General features: G+C 46.2%; 1 protein-coding gene across 1 annotated transcript in view; it reads left to right on the plus strand.

The window, feature by feature from the left end:
* Window positions 1-23,657, plus strand: part of RHOJ (ras homolog family member J) — a 540,570-nt gene that overhangs the window by 381,531 nt on the left and 135,382 nt on the right. The window contains exon 2 of the mRNA XM_085626197.1: window positions 15,223-15,281. Within this exon, the coding sequence (XP_085482323.1) occupies window positions 15,223-15,281 (59 nt within the window). The remainder of the gene's footprint in view (window positions 1-15,222; window positions 15,282-23,657) is intronic.

The following is a 23,657-nucleotide window of genomic DNA, read 5'->3' on the forward strand; positions in this document are numbered from 1 at the left end:
ACTTCCTGTACATTATCCACACACTTCAATGATGTATTGTCTATGTAGAATGTGAGCGTGTTATGTAAAGCACTCTGGCATCCCACATTGGGATGGGTAGTGCTATATAAGAATTTAATTAAATAATTTGTGATTTTTAAATTGTTATTAGTGTAAATACATGTACAAACCTATACATCTGGCATTCTTACAGTGCATGCAAATCTCCTATATACAGGGATTGAACAAAGTCAAAAGCTTGCCTCCAAATCATAGTTTCTCTTAAGTACTTGTGAAATAATAACAAGATGTGCCTTTGTTTCCCCTCCATTACTTTAGCATCTAGGAGTTAGGCTCCAAATTGCTACCAACCAGAATCACAGTAAAAAAAAAAAAGAAAAAGGGCTAATGGCCCTTTAAATTCGATTTTGTTTTGGGCCCAGATTGAATCTAAAATAAGAAAATCTCCTTGCTGCCTGCACTTCGCTATTCTGACTAGAAAGCAGACAATGTGTGCCGCTGCTGAGCTGTGTCCCGGTGTTGGCACATTACACCAGGACAAGTTCAGCATATTTCACTTGGGCCAGATGGATCCCCTGGGCAGCTCTATAATGGCTGCTGAATCTGTGATCTGTCTGGATCCACCTTCATTCCTGCACTGTGTAATAGACTCCACAGTCATAATTTATAAGCTAGCTTGCTTTATATGTAGAGATCTCTATAGGAAGAAGCATCCAGAGATGCGGACTTGACGTTGAACACGTGAATTTATTTGCTATACATGGAATGTGATGTTTGTAAAAGGTATCCAGAAAATGTGCTTATGCTTGGGCAATGAAAACAAATGTGGTCCCAAAATAAATGTTTTTAGAGAAACGTCACTAATAAACATGAATTCACACATTTATTACCAGAGTGCAATGGTCTAACTCTAATTAGAGTTAGTTATCACAGTACAGGAAAATTGACATGAGAAAAACACTTTTTACTGCCTCGCAAATTGCACGTAACAATTACTTTACACCAGAGACTATAAGAGTTGAAATATCATGAACAATACTTTTAAAGAGTCACTATGTAGAATGTAAGTATTTGAGGAAAGCTATACTTTCTAGCTGGACCAGTTCAGAAAGTGAAAGAGTTTTAGTTTGCACCCGTTATTATATATGGTTCACACAGTGTCTTTGAATGAATTTCCTATCAAGATCCAACAGTTTTTTTTATATAAAGGTATACTTTCTTAGAATGAAACCTGTTTTGCTAACATAGTCCCTCGCTTTTTTGATTTTTTGGCTAGCTGTGCCTTCTCAGTTGTTCTCTAAATGCATTGTTATGGTCGGTCTAAATGCCATGGTGGCTAATTTGAACACAGTATTTATCGCCTCTCAAAAACCTCTTAGGAGCGCCTTATTACAATTGTCCCGTTAAGCGCTATTAAATCCCTGGATGAAGTTGTGCATTATTCCAACACCTTTTCACTGCACAAATTAAGCCAGTTAAATAATGGAGGGATTTTGTAAAAGAAATCATACATTACATACTTTATCATTTGAAACAGTGTGCAGTATTATGAGGTGTGGGACATGGAATGTGGAGGTAATACCACATTGAGTAAATTCTGTAGCCAGCACTAACAGGATTTACTGGTTGCAGTGTTAGCTCGCAAAATTACATGTGCCAATGAGTGAGGTTGTTATAGTCAACAAACCCTGAAGAATCATTGATAACTTAAAAGAAACATCTCTTGTCTCCAATTAATATATAATTAAAGATGCCCTTGCCTATTATCCGGAATTATTTGGATGGACTTCAAGCCAGCATGTATGAAAAGAATTGATTTATTGGACATCTGCAATGTGCAGACATAAGTACCTAAGTAAACCGTATCAAAGTGTGGAGCATGAAACGAAGTAAGTGGGGAGGGAACAAAAGGGGAAAAGAAATGAGAGGGAGTGAAAGAAGGAGGGAACAGCAGAAGGAAAAGGGTGAAACCCCAATGATCAGATATGTTAGCAGAAGATTGGAATGTTAAATCAAACTGAAGGTGCCAGAGAGTAGCAGCCAAAGTAGAGAAATATAGGGGTTTTTGAAGATTCAACTGGAAAGTTCTGAAAAATTTCTTCTGTGTCTGGCTTAAAAGGAATGAGAGCGACCTTCACAGGAGAAGTGGTTACAGCTTCAAGCTGACACAGCTAGTTGGTTGTTTGGCGAACTTTGGAACGGGAATATTGTGGATCTCAGTGGACCGCAGACAGTTAGTATCTGGTTATTCTCTGCTGAAGGTAGGCTGCATTTTCCTGTATTATTTAGTGCTTTGGTGGTTTGCTGGTCACATTGAGAGCCACCAGTTTGCTTTATGGCGCTATTAGTAATCAATGCAGATTCTTCAGCTGATATTTGAACGTTCATGTGACTGGAGGTTGAATACTGGATTGAAAACTTGTTTTAGAGCACGTTGCCATTTGGAAAGGAGTGTCAATGGTAAGCGTATGTATATGGTAAACATTGTGAGACCAAGATGAGGTGGGAGAGCGTTCCATAGCCTCCATGCTCCATGCTGACTTCGTCTCACAACCTACTACCTAGCATTCAGAAAACTGCTCAAAACCTACCTCTTTGCTGGTCAACCCAACATGGCCGTATTTAACACTGGGACACTCTAGTTTTGGTAATTGTGTGCTCACAAATAGGAATACATGGCCGGACTGGGAACAGAAGCCAGCCCCAGGAATTCCGCTTAACCGGCCCCAGGGTGGGGGGGGGCTGTTACTGAGAAGCGGGTGGGGGGTTGCTAGTGTCAAGCACTGCTGCTGCAAAACCGGCCCCCACTTGTCAAAACACAGCTCCCACCCTTCCGGCCTACAGGGAAACTTCCCGCTATGGCCAGTCAGGCCATGTAGAACTAGAAACAGAAATAGAAATGCAATTACAATTGTATATAGAAATAGACAGTATTTGTGTAATCTGATCTTGTTAAAATTAAGGCCTGCATGAGAGTTGACCATAGTTATATTGTCCTATTACTTACCGGTAATCTTCATTACTCCTGTTCCCGTTGTCCTCGTCCCATTCCTTACAAAGTAGAGATGACCATCTCCACGACAGAAAAAACTAAAGGAGCATGCTGGGATACCCAACCCACTCCCTCCAACTGGGAGTACATAAGCAGTACCATCCCAGCACGCAGCCTGAAAACACCAAGCAAACAACCGGAAGGCCGGCCTCCAGGGAGGGAGGGAGGGATGTAAGGAATGGGACGAGGACAACGGGACCAGGAGTAATGAAGATTACCGGTAAGTAATAGGACATTACCTTCAGGTCCCTCCTGTCCTCGTCCCATTCCTTAACAAAGTGGAGAATACCAAAGCAGAGAAACCGGCCTACCGGAACCCCACCAACGCCAAGGGCACCAGACCGAAAAATGGCACCACACAGTAGCAAAAGGAGCCCACAAGAAGGAGAAAAAAACGCAGGCAGGAGCACATAACCAAGCATGCCCCCAAACACGCGGACAGAGCCGAGACCCCAAAACCAGCAGGGGACGACCAAAGAAAAAAACACACAAGAACCTCCCCAGGCAAGCCAGAAGGGGCCACACACGCAGAGCTTAAGCCCCAAGGGAGCAACCAGAGGGGCCAAAACCAAGCCCCCCCCCCCTCCAAGAACGACGAAAGGAAGGCCAGGGAAAGGGGGCACACCCCAACGGAGAAACCGAGCCAGAAAAGGGCAACCGACCAGTGAGAGACCCCCCAAGGGCGAAGCCCACAGTCCCCTCCAATGACAACAGCAGCAACAGGGAACCCGGAGGCCAGAAACCCACAAAAGGACCAGGCCACAGGGCCGGACCGACCAACGGCCAACCCTAGCCAAGACAACGAAGAGCCGCAGGAACCCAAAGGCCACCCCACCGGGAAAAGAACCCGGGGTACAAGAAAAGACCAGGCCCTGAGGCACACCCCCAAAGCAGGAGACACCGGGACAAGAAGCCCAACCCGAAGCAGACCCGGCAAAAAACCAGGGCATCAAGAAAGATAGAGGCCCAACACGGAACCGGGGAAACCAACACCCCAGAACCGGAAGGGAGGAAACAACACTAACCAAGAGCCCGACAACCGCCAGGAGGAGAAAGGAGAACACCAAGGAACCACCGAAGGTGAATCCCAGGAGGCAGAAGGGCAAACAGGAAAGACCAACAAGGAGGCCAACAGCCCAACCCCCAAGAAGACAGCCGGAGAACCAGCAGGCCAACCAGCCAGGAGGCACACAACACAGCGCCACCAGGACCCGGAAGGTGAGGCAAAAAGAGCCCCCAACCAAGAAGGGGCACAGGGAAAGGCACAGCATCCAACCACAGCCAGGCCATCCAGAGAGCAAAGAAGCAGAGGTAGGGAGCCAAGCAGCCCACACCACGGACCCAGGGCTACAGCCAGCTGAAACGAACGGCACTGGAAAGGACAGAAGACCAGCCCAGGACCGCAACAAAGCCCAAGAGAAGGAGCGCCCAGAAAAGGACCCAAGCAGGGACCAAAAGAGGACCCCAAGCAAACAAGGGCCCTACAGCACAAAACCCGACACAACCAAGCCGAGAGGCGCACCAGCAACCCAAACGCACAAGCGAATGGGAGGCCAAACATAGGGACCGCAAGGGCACACCCAACAGAAACAGAGCCCAGGACCCAAGAGCACACCGGAACAACCCCGGCACCAAAAAGGAGAGGAGCCCGGAGAAGCCAAAGGCGCACTACCCAACAGGGGAGCAGGAACGGACCCAAACAAGGGGAGAAGGAACACCCCAGAGCCAACAAGAGAGCAAGGGTTACAGACGCCACAGGCCGCAAACAGCCTGTGCGGGAGTACAGGCCCAACGACAGGCCCCCAAGGGAAAAAACCAGAGCCCCAGACCCGAGGCAAGCCAACCGCAACCCGAAAGCGGAACTAGAGGAGCGGGAAGCAACAAAGCAACAAAGCAGCCCACGTACCAGGGGAGGCCGACACCCAACAAACACAAGCAGGGAAAGGGCACAGCAGACAGGGTAGGGCACAGGAGTCGGGCACCCGAAGAACAAGGGGCCACCCATGGCAGAGGCCAAGGAAGACCAATGACACCCAGCCACCACAGGAGGCAAAAGGAGCGGCAGGCGAGAAGGCAAGCCCAACAATCCAACACCCAACACCAGCCATAAGCCACCAGGACTGCCCGGGAGCCAACATCCCAACAGGGTCAAGGGTCCACCAGAATCGAGGAAGGACACAACAGCCCCCCTCTGGAAAACAAGGGGGAGGACCCAGCGAACCCATGGAAGGCAGACACAGCAAGCGAGGGGCAAGGGGCAAGCAAAAGCACCCGGAAGGACACAAGAAGCGCCCAACAGCAAAAAATCGCAGGCAGGCAGGCCCCCAGACAGGCACGCAGCAGGCCCAAACCCACAGAAAGGCAGGAACCAACAGGCGGAAGGGCCGCAAGCAGCCAAAGGAAGTCCAAGAACAGCAAGGCACCAGCCCAGGCGCACCCCAAACCAGGCACCCACCAGGACCGACTAGGGACAACAGAAGCCCGCAGGGCAGGACAGCCGGAGGCCCAGAGGACAGAGCAAAGAGGCCACAAGAAGAAGCCAACAAACCCCAGGAGAGACCGCCCAAAGCGAGCCACAGCCCAGCAAGCAGACACCATCCCAGGGAGGAACCAGAGCCGACCCGGCCAAACCACTGGGCGGGCAGCAGGCGCAACAGAAGCCAAGGCCGCAGCCCAGCACACGCAAGCAAGAAGCCGCCAGGCAGCAAGCACCAAGGGGATAGGGCAATGGGAGACCCACAGGGACCGACCCCCAGCCCAGACGCCAACCAGCAACAAGCGAAAAACCAAAAGGCTAGGGAACACACAACCCATGGAGGAAGCCCCGAAGGACCCCCCCTCCCCCCAGGCTGAACCCCCAAAAAATGGAAGTGACCCAGGGGAAACCATGGCCCAAGACAGGACAGCGAAGACACGGGAGCCAACGCCGCAGGCAGCAGAAGAAGCCGAAGGACCGCCGGGACCCCGGAAGCAGGGGGCACAGGAGGCAGAGAACCAGACAGCAAGCAGACCCACACCACACGCAACCAGCAAAGCACAGAGGGCCAGCATGCAGGAACAGGTGCCAGCAAAGACAGGAATCCACCAGCACCGGAAGAGACCCGGGGACGACTGGATCCAACAGCACCCGAAAGAAAGCAAGAAACCCAGACAGGAAGGTCCAGGGAGACCGACGGAGGCTAGCACAAAGAAAGAGGGGGCAAGAAACGCAAGCAGGAGGCCCCGGGTTCAAACCCCGGCACCACCCAGAGGCCCAGGCGTACAGTGCGGCAGCGACCAGAAGGCCAAGCAGGCAGCAACCCAAACACCCTAAGAGGGTATGAGGAAGAGGCACCACCCAGGGCTGCAAGTGAATCCAACGGAAAGCAGAAGCCAAACGAACCTGGAAAACCTAGGCGAAAATGAACAGAGATGCAGCAGCAGGTAGCGAAACCACAAGCGCTTGCATCAAAGTCACAGAAACGTAGGCTGCAGCGCAGTCCCTGTCAAACAGCGCAAGCCCCGAACCTGCCAAACCACAAACAGTAGCACTTGTCACCGCAATTGAAGCCACCGCAAAGGGACACGCATCCCAGCTTAATATGACATATTCAAACGACACAACCATGAGATACAGTACACCTGGGATCATGTTCAGAATCACAGGATGCGGAGTGGATGCCAAGCGCAAACCTGCAGGCACAGGCATGGAAGTCGGTAGCCCCAGCCTCACGCCACAACCTCGCCCACTGACAAGAATAGGGGCACACAGGAAGGACGGCCAGAGGAGACGCAGGTGAATGCAGAAGCGGGGAAGCAGCCCAGCGGAAGAGCGCCTGCACCGCATGCATGGGGCCCCGGGCACAAACCCCCGCATCTCCAGGAGTCCCAACCCCCAATCCAAGCAGCACCCAGAAGGAGACCCAGCCAACACATCCCCAAAACAGCAAGGAGAAAAAAAGGGGGCCGCTACGCGGTACTCACCAAGGGGGCAAAAAGGGCGCACCACAAGCCCACTGCCCCCTAATAGCCAGCCCAGGCGCGCACCAGGAAACCAGCGCCGGGCGGAGAAGTCTGCCGAAAACGGACTCCGAGGCCACAGCAAGGCCCGCCCCTGCACCGACCCAACCGAGCAGCAGGGGACAACAAACGCCAGGCAGGGGACCCAGGAGCATCGCCCAGCAGAGCCCCAGGACCCACCTAACAGCCGCAGCAGCGCGTCCCCCAGACCGGCCAAGCCAGAGGGAGATGCGCACTGCAACCCGGAAGATACCGGGAAGAACGGCGCCCCAGCCGCAAAGGACCGGTCAGCAGTCAATGCGGCTCCTGGCAAACCCGGCAGGCCAGGAGAACGCGGAAGAGGACGGCGAGGACAGCCCAGCAGCCCCGATGAGACGTCCAGTGAAGAATTCATCAGGTAAGTCCAAACACGTCCCAATCTGTCAGAAGACAGAAAAAAAGAACAGGCTGCATGCTGGGATGGTACCGCTTATGTACTCCCAGTGGGAGGGAGCGGGTTGGGTATCCCAGCATGCTCCTTTTCTTTTTTTGTGTCGTGGAGATGGTCATCTCCACTTTGTAAGGAATGGGACGAGGACAGGAGGGACCTGGGGGTAATGGAGATGAGTTCAGACAAGTTAAGGTGGGTAATCACAGTTCTTCTAGGTTCATTTGTTTGAAGTAGGGTAGCACTTTCATAATGCAAGTTAAAGCAGCCCTTTGTAGCACCATCTCGGCCTGGTGCCAAATAAGTAGAACATGTCTGAAAATGACCTTTTTAGTTTATGGGGAGCACCGCAGCAGGTTAAATGGTATATTGCCTGGAGTATTGAATGTGTTTGCACCGTTCATAGTTTGAAGATGTTGAGGGGAGGGGAGGCTTTTCATCTTGTCGTCATCATAGCAAAATTTCTTGCAAACATTGGGATTCAGAATGCACGGTGATACAAAAAAACGTATAGGAAATTGTCAATGTTCTCTTTAGATATACATTCAACCAGGAAAAAACAGCAAAGTAGACCTGAAGCAAAAGATATGTTTAAACAAAAATAAAACCCCGTTTATATTTTACTGTAGACCGATTCATTTACTGTACTGGTTATAAGCCCCCCTTAGCACTTTGTCCCCGCCTGGGCCTGCAGCAGTGCACATTGGAAAGGTGGCTTCAGCAGCTGTACATCTCAATCAGAACACAAAATAATTAAGTAATAAAGCCTGATGTAGCAAACATGTACCAGCCAGATAATGACAGGCGTTAAATTACTTGCCCAGGGCCAACCCCATTATCTTGGGCGGCATTAGATGCAATTCTTGAGAGCTTTAGTACCATGTGCAAAAAGCTTAACTTTGATATTTACGTTTCAATTTATACAACATTTGAAGACATGGAATTTAATCTGCCATGGATATGAGATTAACTCGCCCACGTTCATTTGCAGTTATGGCCGCCTCTGCACTCCCTTCTGGCAGATTAGCAGGCAATAATCTGAGTCCAATGGCCCTTCTGACTTTCAAATGATCACAGATTGGATATCATCATTTTCTAAACACTATTCTTCTTGCATGTTAACACTTTAAGTGAAAATTCATTGCTAAGCACTTGCTTTTAGGTTTAGCATTTTCGCATCGACGCTTTAATAAACATTTCTTGTATATAAACGGGTACATTTTGCAGCTTTTTATATATAGAATTGGCATCAAAAGAACACTCAAGTCCAGATTTATTGCACTTCAGTGTCGGTGGCATCTTAAAGATTTTGAGCAAGAAATATTTTGGAGGCCCATTTTCAGATCAACTTGCCCCAAATATCGCAGCCTCAACTTGGGAAAGTCACTTCTGTGACCTGTATGGCACACGTGATCCTGATAGTCTGTCTGTTGATATCTCAGACTTTTCTCTAGTCCCAGTGTGTCATGCCCCTTCTGAACTCCTCACTCTGATCGAGGTGGAAACAGCAATTGGGAAAATGCTTCCGAACAAGGCGCCGGGCTTGGATAAACTGCCTGGGGACCTATTTAGGGCTCAACCGAAGATTTGGGCACCCTACCTGGTTGTCTTATTCAATCGCATTTTACAGGGGGGTGAAGTACCCTATACTTGGCTTGGGGCCGAAATAGTACCCGTCTTTAAAAAGGGCTGTCCACTAACTCCCTCCAACTATAGGCCTATTAGTCTTATTGATACCTCACAAATATTAATGGGAAGGGTACTCTTGGACAGGGTCCTGGGTTGGATTGAGGAGAACGGGATTTTGACCACATTTCAGGGAGGCTTTAGTGCTGGTACTTCCACTCTAGATCAGATTTTTCGCCTGCAGGTCTTGTACTGGAAAACAGCCTTGGTTGAGGGTGGCAGCCTCTACCTGGTGTTTGTGGACCAGCGGGCAGCCTTCGATCTAGTCCCTCGAACTAAATTGTGGCAAGTGCTGGCAGACCTGGGTCTTCCACCTTACTTATTGGCTGTCCTATCTAGGCTTCACGCCAATAATTACGCCCAAGTAAGGTGTGGTAAACACGGTGAGCTTACTGACCGTTTTCCCGTTCAAAAAGGCGTTCGCCAAGGGTGTGTTCTGGCCCCCACATTGTTCAGCCTTTACATTAATGGTCTTATTGACCATTTGAATTGTATAGTAAATAATGACGCCCCTAAACTAGCATCAGGACGTGTGCCCGCATTGATGTTCGCAGACGATACCATATTATTGTCTAGAACATCTTCGGGCATACAAAATACACTGAATGGTTTTGCAAAGTTTTGTGAGTCAAGAGGACTTGAAATAAATCTGGGGAAAACTAAATACATGATCTTTAACCCCCCTAAGCGGGTGCGCCCAAACCCAGTCCTATTTGACATTCCTCTTGAGAGAGTTAAAACCTTCGTCTATTTGGGCGTGACCCTAACGGAGAATTTCAGCTGGAGTGCTCAGATTGCCAAGTCAACGCTCAAGCTTGTGCAATTGGCAGGGGGTTTGAATAAAGTTTTTAAAAGATCGAGTTTCAACCCAGTATCTCCCGCCCTTGAAATTTATTGTCGCCAGGCAAGAGTGGCTGCAATCTATGGGGCCGAACTCTGGGGACATAAGCAGTCAGTGTCTCTCTCAAGGGCTGAGCAATCTTTTTTAAGATCTCTTTTAGGGCTTCCTTCCAGCACACCGTTGATCCCCCTTAGGTTTGATCTTGGGTTAGTCCCAATAGAGGAGATCATCAGTGTAAGACCCATTTTGTACTGGAAGAGGCTGTGGTCAGTGCCTGAACTGTCCTCGTATAAATTAGAATTTGTAGAGATCTGGCCTGCACTTAAATTTAAAAAGATCCCCTGGCTACTGCATATTAATGCAGTTTGTACCCAACTAGGACTCCCGGAATTGTGGGCAAATCCGGAGGCAAGTTGCCCTGGGATACCAAGGAAGGAACTTCTTTCTCTGGTGTCCATGAAAAACTTTTCTTCTCTTTCGAGCTCTTCAGCTATGGGTAGGTTGACCCTAGAATTCCTCATGGTTAAACAAGACCCCAAACTTGAGGAATTCATGGACCAAATAGAACCCCCACTTGCTCGCAAATTGTACATTCAGTTAAGGTATGGTACCCTACCGTTAGGTCTTTTTCATCCAAGTGGCAGACACTAAACCCGGAAAGCTGTCCTGCTTGTAATTATAAAACAGAGTCTGTTGCACATGTGCTGCTTTTTTGTCCTGCTTACCATCTAATTAGGAAATGTTGGCTGATTCCCATTTGTAGAAACCTGGGATTTCGCCACTTTAAGCAGGCTTACAGGACGCTAGTCTATGATACTCATCCAAACATTGTTTTTGCTGTATCCCGCTATCTTTACAGCATGTGGCGTAGGAGACAAACGTTTTTAACCTAACTACTTTTACATTGATGACTTAAAGTTTAATCTCTTTTTAAAAAAATTTAACTTTAAATGTTATTTATTGTTTTATTGTGTTCTTGTAATTGATGATGTATGTATGTGCACTTTTATGGTCTTATGACCGAAATAAAGTTATCAAATGAAATGAGATCAACTTTGAATCGTATTCGCCATGTTGTGCTGATTCAAGTCCCATGATGCCAAAAAGTATTGAATAACAAAGGTTAAGACAGAGGAATAGACAGAAGTAAGATACAAAAAAGGTTCACTTTCTCAGGGGCCTCTTAGAAGTTGGGGTCCCTGGGCAATGGCCCACACCTTAAAACGTCTCTGCGTTAGTGCGGGCACTCACTCGGTGTAAACTGATGCACAACAGCATAAGCGGCAACGCCGATCAAGCACCATACACAACCACTAGTTTGCACCAAAAGTTTATCTTACCGCAGTGACAAAATCACTTTGCATTCAAAGTACCAACTTTAACTAACCAATGTCTATGGAAAAGGGACACAACAGTGCGGCAATGCCAATGCCCTTACGCTTTATGTGGCATTGTGGAAAACCTAAGGCCAAATGATACCAGGTGCACTGGGGGGAGATTTACCACATCTCCACGCAACGCATAACAGCCACCCACGCGGCTGTGCTGCATTGATATGACAGGGAGGGAGCAGGAGAGCGCCATATTTTCAAAGAAATGGCTCTCTCCTCCCCTTTCCCTTGCACCGGCGCTAATTACAGCTGCTGTACGCCACGCACCACCTTAGCGCTATAGGGCTATGGTGTGTGAGTCTAGCATAGGTTTTGTACAGGAAGGGTACACTTCCTGTACAAAATACTATGCCTAGACACGAGGTAAAGCCTTTCCCACTTTGTATGTGTGCTGCACAATGCAGCACGCATGCAAAGTCAGAAAAGGAAGGAGAAATGAAAGCACTTCTTCTTCCTTGCGCCTAGTTTAAAAGGGCGCAGTTATCTCACGCTAAACGCAATCTATTGTGTTAAGTAAATTGGGTTTAGCGTGAGAAACCTTGGCTGGTTGCATGGGAACGCCCAGGCACCACCCTTGACATGTCCCCATGGCACAAAGTAATGTGATACAGCGCCATGCTCTGCTTCGCATCACTTTTACGTTATTTAGCACTCAATTTCACAATTAAATAATCAAGTAGCATGGCTTGTACTCCATAGTCAAAAAATAGAATAAGCAAAGTGAAAATCTTCTCAGTAAAGCATTATATGATTTATTCTTCCTTGGAAAATTGATTCTTTATCCTTTAATCATAAGTTGTCCATAAAAACACAGCATGCAACTGATAGCCGGCGCGTTTCGTCCCCCTGGGACTTCTTCAAGGCTTAGCACGCGGATTATGTTTTCTGTATGTTCTCCGGGTTGTGTTTTCTAGTTTGGATACAGTGCTGTATTCAATAAATTTGAGTATGGTTGCTCCAAGTCGTATTACCGTGATGTCCGGTTCTTTCCTTTTGACCCGGACATCACGCTAATAGAAAAAAAAAGATTTTGCGCTGATTTGCATCACTTTTGTGACGCAAACCCGGCGCAAAATCTTTGTCAATCTCCCCCAAAGTGTACAAGCAGAATAACGCATGACATTCCTAGGAGTAATGGTTATTCAGTACCATTGAGTACCATTGTGGAGAAGTGTGGCTCAATGATTAGAGCGGCAGACCCTGATGCAGAGGTCTAGCCCGGGACCAGGGTTCAATTCCCCACCTCGGTGGGTCTTGGGCTCATAAATTCCACGGACATGATAATTCTCGCCTCGGTGCCTATTCCAATCATGGAGTCCCACTCTGCAACTCTGGGCAATAGCTTGCTTAATCTCCACAAAGGCCCCCGCAACGCTAAGGATGCCTGGCCTCCACCGTGGGGGTGCCCAGGAGTGGACGCCTCACAAGGAAAGCCAGGATGGGTTCCACAGCGGTATTCGTACAAGCGCCTTGAGACCCTTGCGGGTGAGTAGTGCGCTATACAAGTATCAATTTACAATTTACATTGTGTTGTGTAACAATAAACATCTGTTATTCAGCACCAAGGTGCCACTTTGGGGGTGAACGTGCGCTTTACAAATACACGTTATGTTATTTACCAAAAATTAAACATTTTGCACTGATGTCCGTACGTTGAAATGTAAACTGTAGGGTGTATTCCAGCAGAATCCTTACCTAGGCAGAGCTGGCTGGTCTTTGATCCACATAACAATGCTTAGCGTTTCGCGGATTTAGTGCTGGCAATGTTTTGTCCTTTCTGCTGCAGAGCGTGAATTTTAGTAAATCTGGGCCTCAAAGCTTGTGACTTTTGGAGAACATGATAAACAATGCAATATATTTTTGAATAACAGGTATTGTTTTTTCTGAGGTTGATATTAATAAAAAGAAAACTTAGCATTTTAAAAACTGCTTTTATTTGAGATTGTGAACGCAGATTTGTATTTATTTTTCACAAACACGTTATCACTTTCGCACTGGGGGTCCATTTCCAACTTTTGACTGGTTGCAAATGTTTGAAATTATTTAATGAAGTAAAACGAAATTATTTGAAAGGTAAAATTAACTATAGAAAAACAAGGAAAAAAGATAATTGTTTTAAGGGAATGGAAAAGATTTATGGCCCCATTCAGGCTGCACAAATGTTGAAATGTAGTTGAAAACCTTTCTTCTCTACATCAAGTGTGCCTGGAAAAAAATATTACGATGGTATATTTTATAGTGCAAATATTGAAGCCAAAATAAGTCAGTTATTACTAAATATGTTCAGATTTTATGATACAAGCCAAAACGGGTCTGTTATTATTGACTAGTTCTCAGTCAAGGATTAGTTGCCAGGGGTTGATCTCTTTGAAAGCAGAGCCAGCAACTGCGTCTCTCCCCCAAAAGATAATCCCATTAAAGCAGCTTTTTGCAATAATGTAGCTGATTACCCTTGTTGTTTAAAACTGCACCGAACCATTGATACCATATTTGAGCCACATCTACCAGGAACTAGTTGATCAGTCGATTTTGCAAATCCCCCTATTGGACGTGGACTTCCTGCCATGACCCCACCCCCATCCCTGCAGCCCTTTGACCCTCTGTGCGCCTCATCTGAGATAGACAAGACAGCACTGCATGGCTTCTTGGTCCACTCTAGATACCTAGGTACTGGTAAAAATCTTTCTGAAACGTTGGTAGCACACATTTTCTCAACACGTATCACACTGTACCAACTGCAAACAAAAAGGAAATCCAAGTTGATTTTATGCAATTTTTAAGGGAAAAGATTTATATTTTCCCTGACTGACGTCATTTCACCAAAGTCATATGCAAAGCGGAAGAGGCATAATTTTCTGGTTGACCACCTAATGGTATCAAAGGAAGTGACGCAAGACCCTGCAGTCCCCACAGTGCAGGGGACCTCACCCTTAAGGGGACACCCCATTTAGTCAAAGACTGTGGATGCCTGTGAGATATGGGAGGTTCAAGCAGCGGCGTAGCAACACCTTTTGCCACCCGTGGCGGCCCTGAGATTGCCACCCGCAGCCGCATGTAGGAGCAGGGGGGATGCTGGCTATGCGGCCCCGCAACAGCTGCAGTTAAGGATTGGAGTCCGCCACCCCCAAAACGCGTGCTGCCCGGACCCTCCCCCCCTACAGTCTGGTTTAAAGGGCCCGCCACATTCTGAAGGGCCCCCATCATTTTTCGTTACGCCACTGAATTGATGTCATTCAGCCCAGAGGCGCAACTAGAGCCACATTTCGGGGGGGGGGGGGGCTACTAAAAATTTCAGGGGGGCTAATTCTTCCAGCGATAGTCAGAGTGGAGATGCAGGGGCTCAAGAGAGTGTATAAAAACAACAACGCCTCGTTAGCATGTAAATGAATCTAGTTGTTGCCCATTGTTTGTTAATGTACAAATATTGAAAAATCGAAGTTGCCGGATGTCAATGAACATTTACTTTATCGATAAAACAGACGAACTATGAGCTACTAAGACTATCGACATGCAACATAAAAATCATCTTTTCCTTAGTGTTTCAAATAATCACATAGATGTTTACTGGTGCCTCAGTTTGTAGGCTCAAAACCATATTTTCCCAGGAGGCTTGAATGACAAAAATATACCAGCCTCAGCCATGCATGATGTATTCCACTGAAGAATTAACAAAGACCATCTGCTTCAGTCTGCTTAAAGAGCAGTTCTCTTACCTTGAAATGTTGAAACTCAGTGTCACCCCTCCTCCTCCATTGCTAATTCCATCCAAAGCACCGCAGTGTGTAGAAAAAGAGATTTGATCTATTTCTGTTCTTTTCTCTTTCAGTGACTGTTAATGTGGGAGGCAAGCAGCACTTACTGGGACTTTACGACACTGCGGGACAGGTGCAGTAGCTTCTATTAAGTGCATGTTCATTGCAATGACTTGTAAAATATTACCGTGCTTCGAGTTTGTTACTTTGAAAAGTTAATACTTCCTATTGTTTTAAACCTGAGTTAATTATTTTGTTGTCGAGGACTTGTGCATTGTTGGATGGGATATTTCTTCCATTATTCCTGGCTTATTCAAGTGAATTGTTTTGCTATTTTATTTATTCAAGATGTTGATATAGCGCTGACCAACTGCAAGGGCAGTGAAGCGCTTCGCAAGTAGCGGATAGCATAGTGCAGTCATTCCCCCCATTGACAATGTAATTGGAAATTGAAATGTATTGTTATATGTGTTTTTTTACTGACTATCTACAGTTTAAACACAGAGGGGCAGGTTTATCATACTTTCACGTAACACAACATAGCAAGACGCCTTGTTGCACTGTGTGATGGGGAGATAGCAGGAGTGCGCCATATTTAACATTATATGGCACTTTCCTAGAGGTCCCATTTCGAAGCAATGCAGGGAGATCCTGGATGCCTGAGAACACCTGGAGTGGGATCGCAATACTAAAGAAGGAAGCCGAGATGGCTCTCAGGCTACATGTGCGCATGTAGCCGGGGAGTCAGATCAGATGTAGGGCCCTCAATAAGGGATACTAACAGACAGCTCGAGTGATGGAGATTGGGGGGCAGGCCTGGTGAGATAGTACAGAGGTGCGGGCTAGAGACGGTTGACGCTCCCCCAAGAGCACATTTTGCTGTGCACAGGATGAGTGGAATGGTTGCTTGATGACTGGACTGGACTAACACCGGATCCCCGCCCAACAAGCGTCACGTTCACCCCGATTGGTTTTTCTCAGATCCTGGTAGAGTTTTATGCCACCATGCATTTGTTCGTTGATAGTTGAGTTTAACGTGCATTATTTGGGAGATCTCCCCATTGGAGCTCCTGTTCGAGATGGGTTGGACCATCAGATACTTATAGATGCATGAAGTTTGGATAATACGCTGCAGCAGGTAGACTCATATTAGTACAGCAGTAGCCAGGAAGGTTAAGCATTCCTATACATAATGAGTCTGTTGTGAACCCTAACCGAGACCTGCCTATGATGGGATAGAATACTGTGCAATGGGACCGAGTCTACTGCTGGTGTGGTATATTGTAGTAATATGGAAGAACGGGAGATTTTAATGACTGTATCTGCTTATCTGTGACTATGTTAAATGCCAATAAAAATATGTCTTGAAAAAAAATATATATATATGGCACATTCCTGTCCTCTCCTTGCGCTGGCGCACAATGTGCTGCCGTGTGCCAAAGCAGGCGCCCTGGCGCAAGGGTGCCTGAGTTGAAGGCAGGATTGTTTTTGTGCAAGAAGGGGCAACTTTCTGCACAAAAACAATCCTCAGAGGCATTTTCTTTTTCGAGGTGTGCTCCCGAATGCAGCACACTTAGAAAGAGGAAACAACTGGGTGAAATAGCTATATTTCTCCTTGTTGTGCCTTTCCTGGGAGGGTGTAGTAGTTTGATACATTCTCAGGTTTACTTGTCTTGATGAATCTGGGAATGCACCAAAATCAAGGTAGAGATGCATGGGAATACCTTTGCTCCACCATCAGAACATCTTCCTATGGCAAAGTAACGCAAGGCAGCGAGTAAGCTGCCTTGCGTTACTCCAGATTTACCAAGCAATGCAGGGCCATGCAAGGTGGCCTTGCGTAGCTTGGTGAATCTCACTCTGTTTTGCATCGCCCTGCGTCACCTTGTGTGGGGCATGGGTACCGCAAAACATTGATAAATTTGGCCCCGAGTCTCTTGAGAAACTAAATGAAGCAGAATATGTTAGACTGAATTGGGAAACGGAAAGGAGACAATATGTAAATGAGCATTCCTCCAGAAGTAGCTAAAAAGTGCAGAAAAACTTCTGAGAAATTATGTCACAGAAGGTGTGTTCCAGTACCACTATATAAAAGTTAATGGCCTAGCTCTATAGTAAAGGTTCTTGGCCAGCAGCAGCTACTACCGAACAGGGGCGGTGGTGCGGATGGGGAAATAACAAAATAAAAATAGCACTTACCTTAATACCTCCGAACAAAAGCCACCGCCTCTTCTCCGTCCTCCTCTCCACAGCAGGAAGCTCCCAGGCTCCCAGTCTCTCCCAGCCAATTACAACGCTGCCTTACAGCAACGTTGTGATCGATCTGAACCCCGTGGTTCGGTGCTCAGACAGGGACTGGGAGGCAGGGCATGTTCTCCACCCAGGCTGTAGCACAACCTGGGTGGAGAATGTGCAAAGTGCGCATGATAGTTTGGCCGGCCCGAGACAGCAAGCAGTCTTGTACACTTAAGGTGCAGCCACCATTCCTCCACACTGTGGCGCGCGGGGCCCAGCCGCGCCCGCCCTAACCAACCCTGGCTTCAACTACAAACTGAATACAAAAAACTAAATGATAATAATGTGATGTTATGAACATGTTATTTTTTTGATTCAGTTTGCAGTTGAAGCAGTGAGGCGGCGCTCCTTCGCCGTAGCAGAGGAGACGCCGCTGTTCTTGGCACTATGAAGAGATGTTGTTGCCAATTAGACAATTCAGGTAGCAGCAAGTTAAATTAATAATAGACCCATAAAGATCTGACTGTCTAGAAGCACAAGCAGGGTGACTGCCAGTGCTTTTATTAGCATGTAGACTTCTGCAAAGCCATATTGTGTATAAATGAAGAGCATTCAGAGTACGTACCAATCGGTTGATCGAAGCCAAGTCACTAAGCATAAACATTACCTTTGAAGGGACTAGGTCGCATGCTTAGCTGTGTTGAGTCATCAAGAACCATAATGCATACCTGGTGCCCTGCCCAGACTGCATTGTGCCCATCGAGTCTACACAGGAATAGTGCAGCATTTCATGGAAAGAAACAGTGTGAAAAATGGACCTGCTGTTTCAAACCTCAGCTCTGCCTTTCACTGGAAGGGGAGACGGCGCCATTTTCAGCCCAGTGCCCTACAAGCTGCCGAATACTGTCCCTGTGCCCCGAGTTACCATTTAAGCTGTATGGTTGAGGAGTTACACTTCCCTTCACGGTTTGGCTTTAGCAAGTAATTGCCACTGTTTCCTGCAACAGGCTACGACCATGCACAGGTGCTTGGCACGATTCAAAATGGCTGAGGAGAGAGTCACCTACCGTTGCGTGGTTTCTGTCTGACACAAAGGGGATAATTGACTCCGAGGTGTGCCCTGCTATAAATAACATCTGTGGCAGCGTGTGGGTGTTATTTGCAGAAAATTTGCACATAGGTGTAAAGCTATGAGGTCAGTGCTCACGAATGGCATTTGCACAAATTGTATGCACTTTATTATTTATTTATTTTTATCATTTATTGGGAGTCCGCTTTCAGTGAGTATCAGCAATCCACCTACCCTCGGGCTCGCATGGGCAACTCCCACTCAGTATATCCAGATGGCCCTGTTACCTTTGCACAACTTGCATTCATCTCTTGAACAGTACTGTTTTAAAAAATGGGAGCAAATACAATTTGTGCCTAATTTTACATTACTGACTGGGCCTTAAAAGTATAACTGTGGATGTGTCAGCTACCTCTGTGAATAGGACCAGTTACAAAGATACTCTCTGAAGAGTCACTTGTATTCACAGTACAATATACTTATCCTCAGATTTATAGGTAATATTCAACAAATATATTTTCTAAGAGAAACAACAATTTCCATTTTGAAAACACCATTTTAAAGTGGCGACAAAATAACATGTTTTCCAAAATAAATGAATACTTTTATTTACAAATCATAAAGTGTTTTTTTATTTACAGAAGTAATAGGGAAGAGAGTAGCATATAGACCATAACATATACTTAAAAAAGTCAAACTATCCCATTAAATAAATGAACTCAAATAATTAGACTGTCAGACACAAAGAGAAAAATCCTGTATAAATAACAACGATACATAAAAATAAAATACAGGTCAATGGCCTAATCAGTCTGTGTGTTCCACGAATTAGTACCCAAGATTAATTCAAATTAGGATCATCATCAGGAGGTGTGCTTACTCAGTCCAGTTCTAAATAAAAAATAAAAAAAGTGGTAGGACCCTCGTCAGGAGGCAACCGTAGATTGCACGCCCCTATTGCCCATGCCACCACTGCAGTACCAATACAATACTATTGCGCTCCTACAAGTGTGACATTTCAGACTATTATATGCCTTAAAAGATATAGGAATAGCTTAAGCAGCAGCTATTAGTCATTTTTAGTGTATATTTAATTAATAAACAATTGTTGTGCTCATCTCTAAGTTTGACAAACAGCACCACCATGTGGCTGAGTGTCATAAGTATCAGTGTTGACAATTAAGTGCTGGTGCCCAGCACCGGAAACCACCGGCACAAATTAAGCTGTGCTGATGCCTCATAGCTAAAAAGTAATCATAATTCATCAGTTGGCAGGAGCACATAAGCTCATCTGCAATGTTGGATTTACTTCATGAAAGAACCCACTCAAAACTGGTATAGATTCAATTGTTTAAGACCATCTGTGTAAGGAGAGACATCCAGACTTTACTTAATAGCCAGATTGGAACTGAGGAAATGAGTGCTCACTTCCAGCTAAAGACAGCAAGGGGCATATTTATACACTGCTATTGCCACCACAACATCACTTGTCACGACGTTGTGGTGTCGATAGGGGTTTCGATTTATTTACAAGGCAGCGTTGAGCCACTTAACATGGCTTAATGCTGCCTTGTAAATAAGGCACCCTTTCACGCTACACTTAGTGTGAAAGGGTGCCTTATTTACTTAGCATGAAAGGGGAAGGCAATGGGTGTTGGGGTGGGCGTTTCACCACAGCACTCATTGAGTTTGATGCAGCCTCATATTTACAAGGGTGGCGTAAATATGGGGCTACGCCAAAATTAAGACCAGGGAAAACCCGGTCTTAACATGGCGGAACAAAGAGAAATGTTTAATTTCTCCTTGTTTTTGCTGTTTCCATGTGTGCTGCATTGTGCAGCACACATGGAAACAACAAAACACCATTGATTGTTTATGTGCAGGAAGGTGTCCCTTACTGCACATAAACAATCATTAAAAAAATGACATTTTGCAACTTCTATGTGTGCTGCATTAGGCAGGACACATAGAAGTTACAAAGCCCCTTTTCAAGATTGTTTATGTGCAGAAAGGAACACCTTACCAGACATAAACAATCTTTCCCTGCAGCGCAGACACCCTTGCACTATGGAGCAAGGGTGCCTTGCGTTGGTGCTAGGCAGCTACATTTAGCACCAGTGCAGGGGGAAACACAGGGCTGCACCATATTGTTGTAAATATGGTGCAGCCCTGCATTTTAGAAGTGGCGAAGAGCGGCGTGAAGCCAAGAAGGCTAAGGCCGCGCTCCGTCACTTCTATTGTAAATATGCCCCTAAGTTCCCCAACGAAGATTCAGCAAGGATGCAGACAAAGAATTAACTGCCCAAGAGAAATCGTTGTTTCTGTTAATAAATATATTTACGAATATTTTCTGTAATTTTTCGACTAAATATATGGTATTATGAACATAAGTGACCAGTAACTTTGCGCTTGCTAATTTCCTGCCTCCTTGGGGATACTTGTGTTGCCCTGTTTTCTTGGGGGGCTCCCTGGGTAGAAAGATGCTTGTTCCATGATCTGTTTCAGATTTTCATCCTAGTCAGTCAGAGCTGCCAGTCTTGTCACTGAAAAGGGCAAGAATGAAGAAAACTTACTGTAACTTTACACTGTATTGCAAAAACACCACGGTCTGGTCAAGAAGACGGAAGGCGTGAGTCACTCTGACTCCCAGCTCATATTTTGAGCAGTGAGTGGGAGACAAACTCCTCTTCCTACGTTAGCAGCTGTAATGACAATTATGTTTTAATTTCTGGGACATCTTCTGGTCGTAAGCAGCATATCACCATCCCATGGGGGAGCGTGTGGCAAGAATAATGCCGATATGAATCATTTACTATTTCAAGAAAAAGCCCACTCGATGACACTGCTCTGTATAATTTTATTAGGAAAAGTTAATTGTTCCCAAAGCATGTAACCTTTATTTGTCATGGCTTTTGTGACTTGAAGCAAAAACGTACCCTAGTGAGGGTTTTAAATAAAGTGGCGTCTGTCATATTTTTATATTGCTGCACTTATATTTTTTTTAAAACATTTAATTACGTGTTCGATGGATTCTAAAGTTACTGTCTTTCGCGCACTGTACTCCCGGGGGTAATATCTCTTAAATTGATTTTAGCGAACGGTAGGTGAATTTGTCACCGATGTCGACCATTTCACGTAAATAGATTAACTTGTCAGCAGCAAAATACATTACACGAGCAATGTGGCGTTAACATCCTTTACTGCGTAATGTGTTGCTGGCTGATATATAGGCTTGGGGGGAAATTCTGTTAGACAAACGAAAACTTCGCGTGCTACGCAAAATCCTCAAAATGGCTCTATATCGCCATGTCCGTGAATTACGCACTGTTTGCTGTAAAAATTTAGAGCGAGCTCAGAGGAACAATGCGAACTGCCAGAAACTGAGCAGCTGCTGTTTGCAACTCTTAAGTTTGTGATTTTTAGCGCTACGTGTCTTCGCATCCAAAATTAACGTAAGAAAATATAGCATCAAATGTAGGGTTTGCCTGCCCGCGAATTTCTTAAATTTCGCGTAATTGCGCGGGCGCCATTTTCGCGCACACCTGTTAATATACCAAAAACTGGTTTGCTGCCAAAATAAGTAAAATAATGCAGACACAAGCCTGTTCCTGTGATTTACTCAAAACCATTGGCAAATTCAAACACCTTAGACACAAAACTGTTTACATGGCATCAACCTTTGCCAGTAATGCAAAGACAGGTGTCAGCAATTTTACTCTGTCTTTTGCATTGCACTTAATTAAGTCACGTGCCGATAACGTAAAGCCACTGTTTACCGTGCTGGTAAGCCTCGTGCTATGGCTCGAGGCTGTGCAAATAGTGTTCAGCATAAGATGTGTATTTGACGTACACAGTCTTGAGTATGCTGACAATCGACAAAGGTAAACTGCGTACAATGTGTAATTTTGCAGAAATTCTTCATGCTGTCAGTAGGAATAGCTGATGATATTTCACCTGCCCTTGTTTGCTCCTGGTTCATTTGTGCTAGAATTTCCTGTTTCATCTGGCGCAGATGTTCGACCACAGACAGAATCAAGGCTTTCATTACAAATCACAGCTTACAAATTCAAGTAGGGACTCAAAACCAGATGATGTAAAGGTTAATTTCAAGTCCTATGTATTCATAGTACGTTACATTGTTTCAAATTCTTTGAGGCAAAGCTGTCATGGGATGAACAAGTATTGGCAATGCCAATAGGTCATGACGATAAATGACCAAACTATTGGTTTTGCCAATGCTTCTTTGCACTAGCATTACATAATAGCAAAATCTGGGCCACTGCTTCATTACGCATGCACACACATCCAGACTCATAAGTGCCATCTTGGAATGGATTGTATATTAAAGAAAATATATTCCAAGATGGCCACCGATGCGTTTGACCATTTTAGAAGAGTAAATTAAAAGTGAAAAAGAAAGTGTACAATCAATCAATCAATCAATCAGGTACTTGTTAAGCGTGACTACTCACCCGTAAGGGTCTCAAGGCGCTGGGGAGGAGGGTGGGGTGCAGGTTCCAGTCCATCAAGGAGGAGGTCTATCGAAGAGCCAAGTTTTGAGGTTTCTCGTGCAGATTGAGAGTGATGTAGCCTGTCTGAGGTACATCGGTAGGGCGTTCCAGGCTCCGGCCGCGAGGAAGGAGAACGGAGCGGCCTCCCAATCTGGTCTTTCTGGCACGCGGGACTACGGCTTAGCAGAGCTGGGCTGATCGGAGGGTCCTTTGGGGTACGTGGAAAGCGAGTCTGCTGTTCAGGTATGCTGGTCCAGCATTGTGAAGGGCTTTGTGTGCATGAGTGACGATCTTGAAGGTGATTCTGGCCTCGATGGGGAGCCAGTGGAGTGTGCACAGGTGCTGGGAGATGTGGCAGTGTCTTGGCAGGTTGAGTGCCAGTCTTGCGGTGGCGTTCTGGATGTTTTGTAGCTTCCGGGTGAGGTTTTTGTTTATTCCGGCGTAGAGTGCATTGCAGTAGTCAAGTCTGCTGGTGACAAGAGCATGAGTGACGGTCTTTCTGTGCTCGAAGGGGATCCATTTGAAGGTCTTGAGTATGAGGCGGAGGGTGTGGAAGCAGGAGGATGCGACGGAGTTGAACTGGCGGTCCATTTTGAGCTTGGAGTCTAGGATGATTCCGAGGTTGCATGCGTGGTCCATGGGGGCGGGCGGGCTTCCGAGGGCGGGGAGCAACCAGGTATCGTCCCAGGTGTCG

Source organism: Triturus cristatus, chromosome 9, assembly GCF_964204655.1.
Source record: "Triturus cristatus chromosome 9, aTriCri1.1, whole genome shotgun sequence".
Lineage (NCBI taxonomy): Eukaryota > Metazoa > Chordata > Amphibia > Caudata > Salamandridae > Triturus > Triturus cristatus.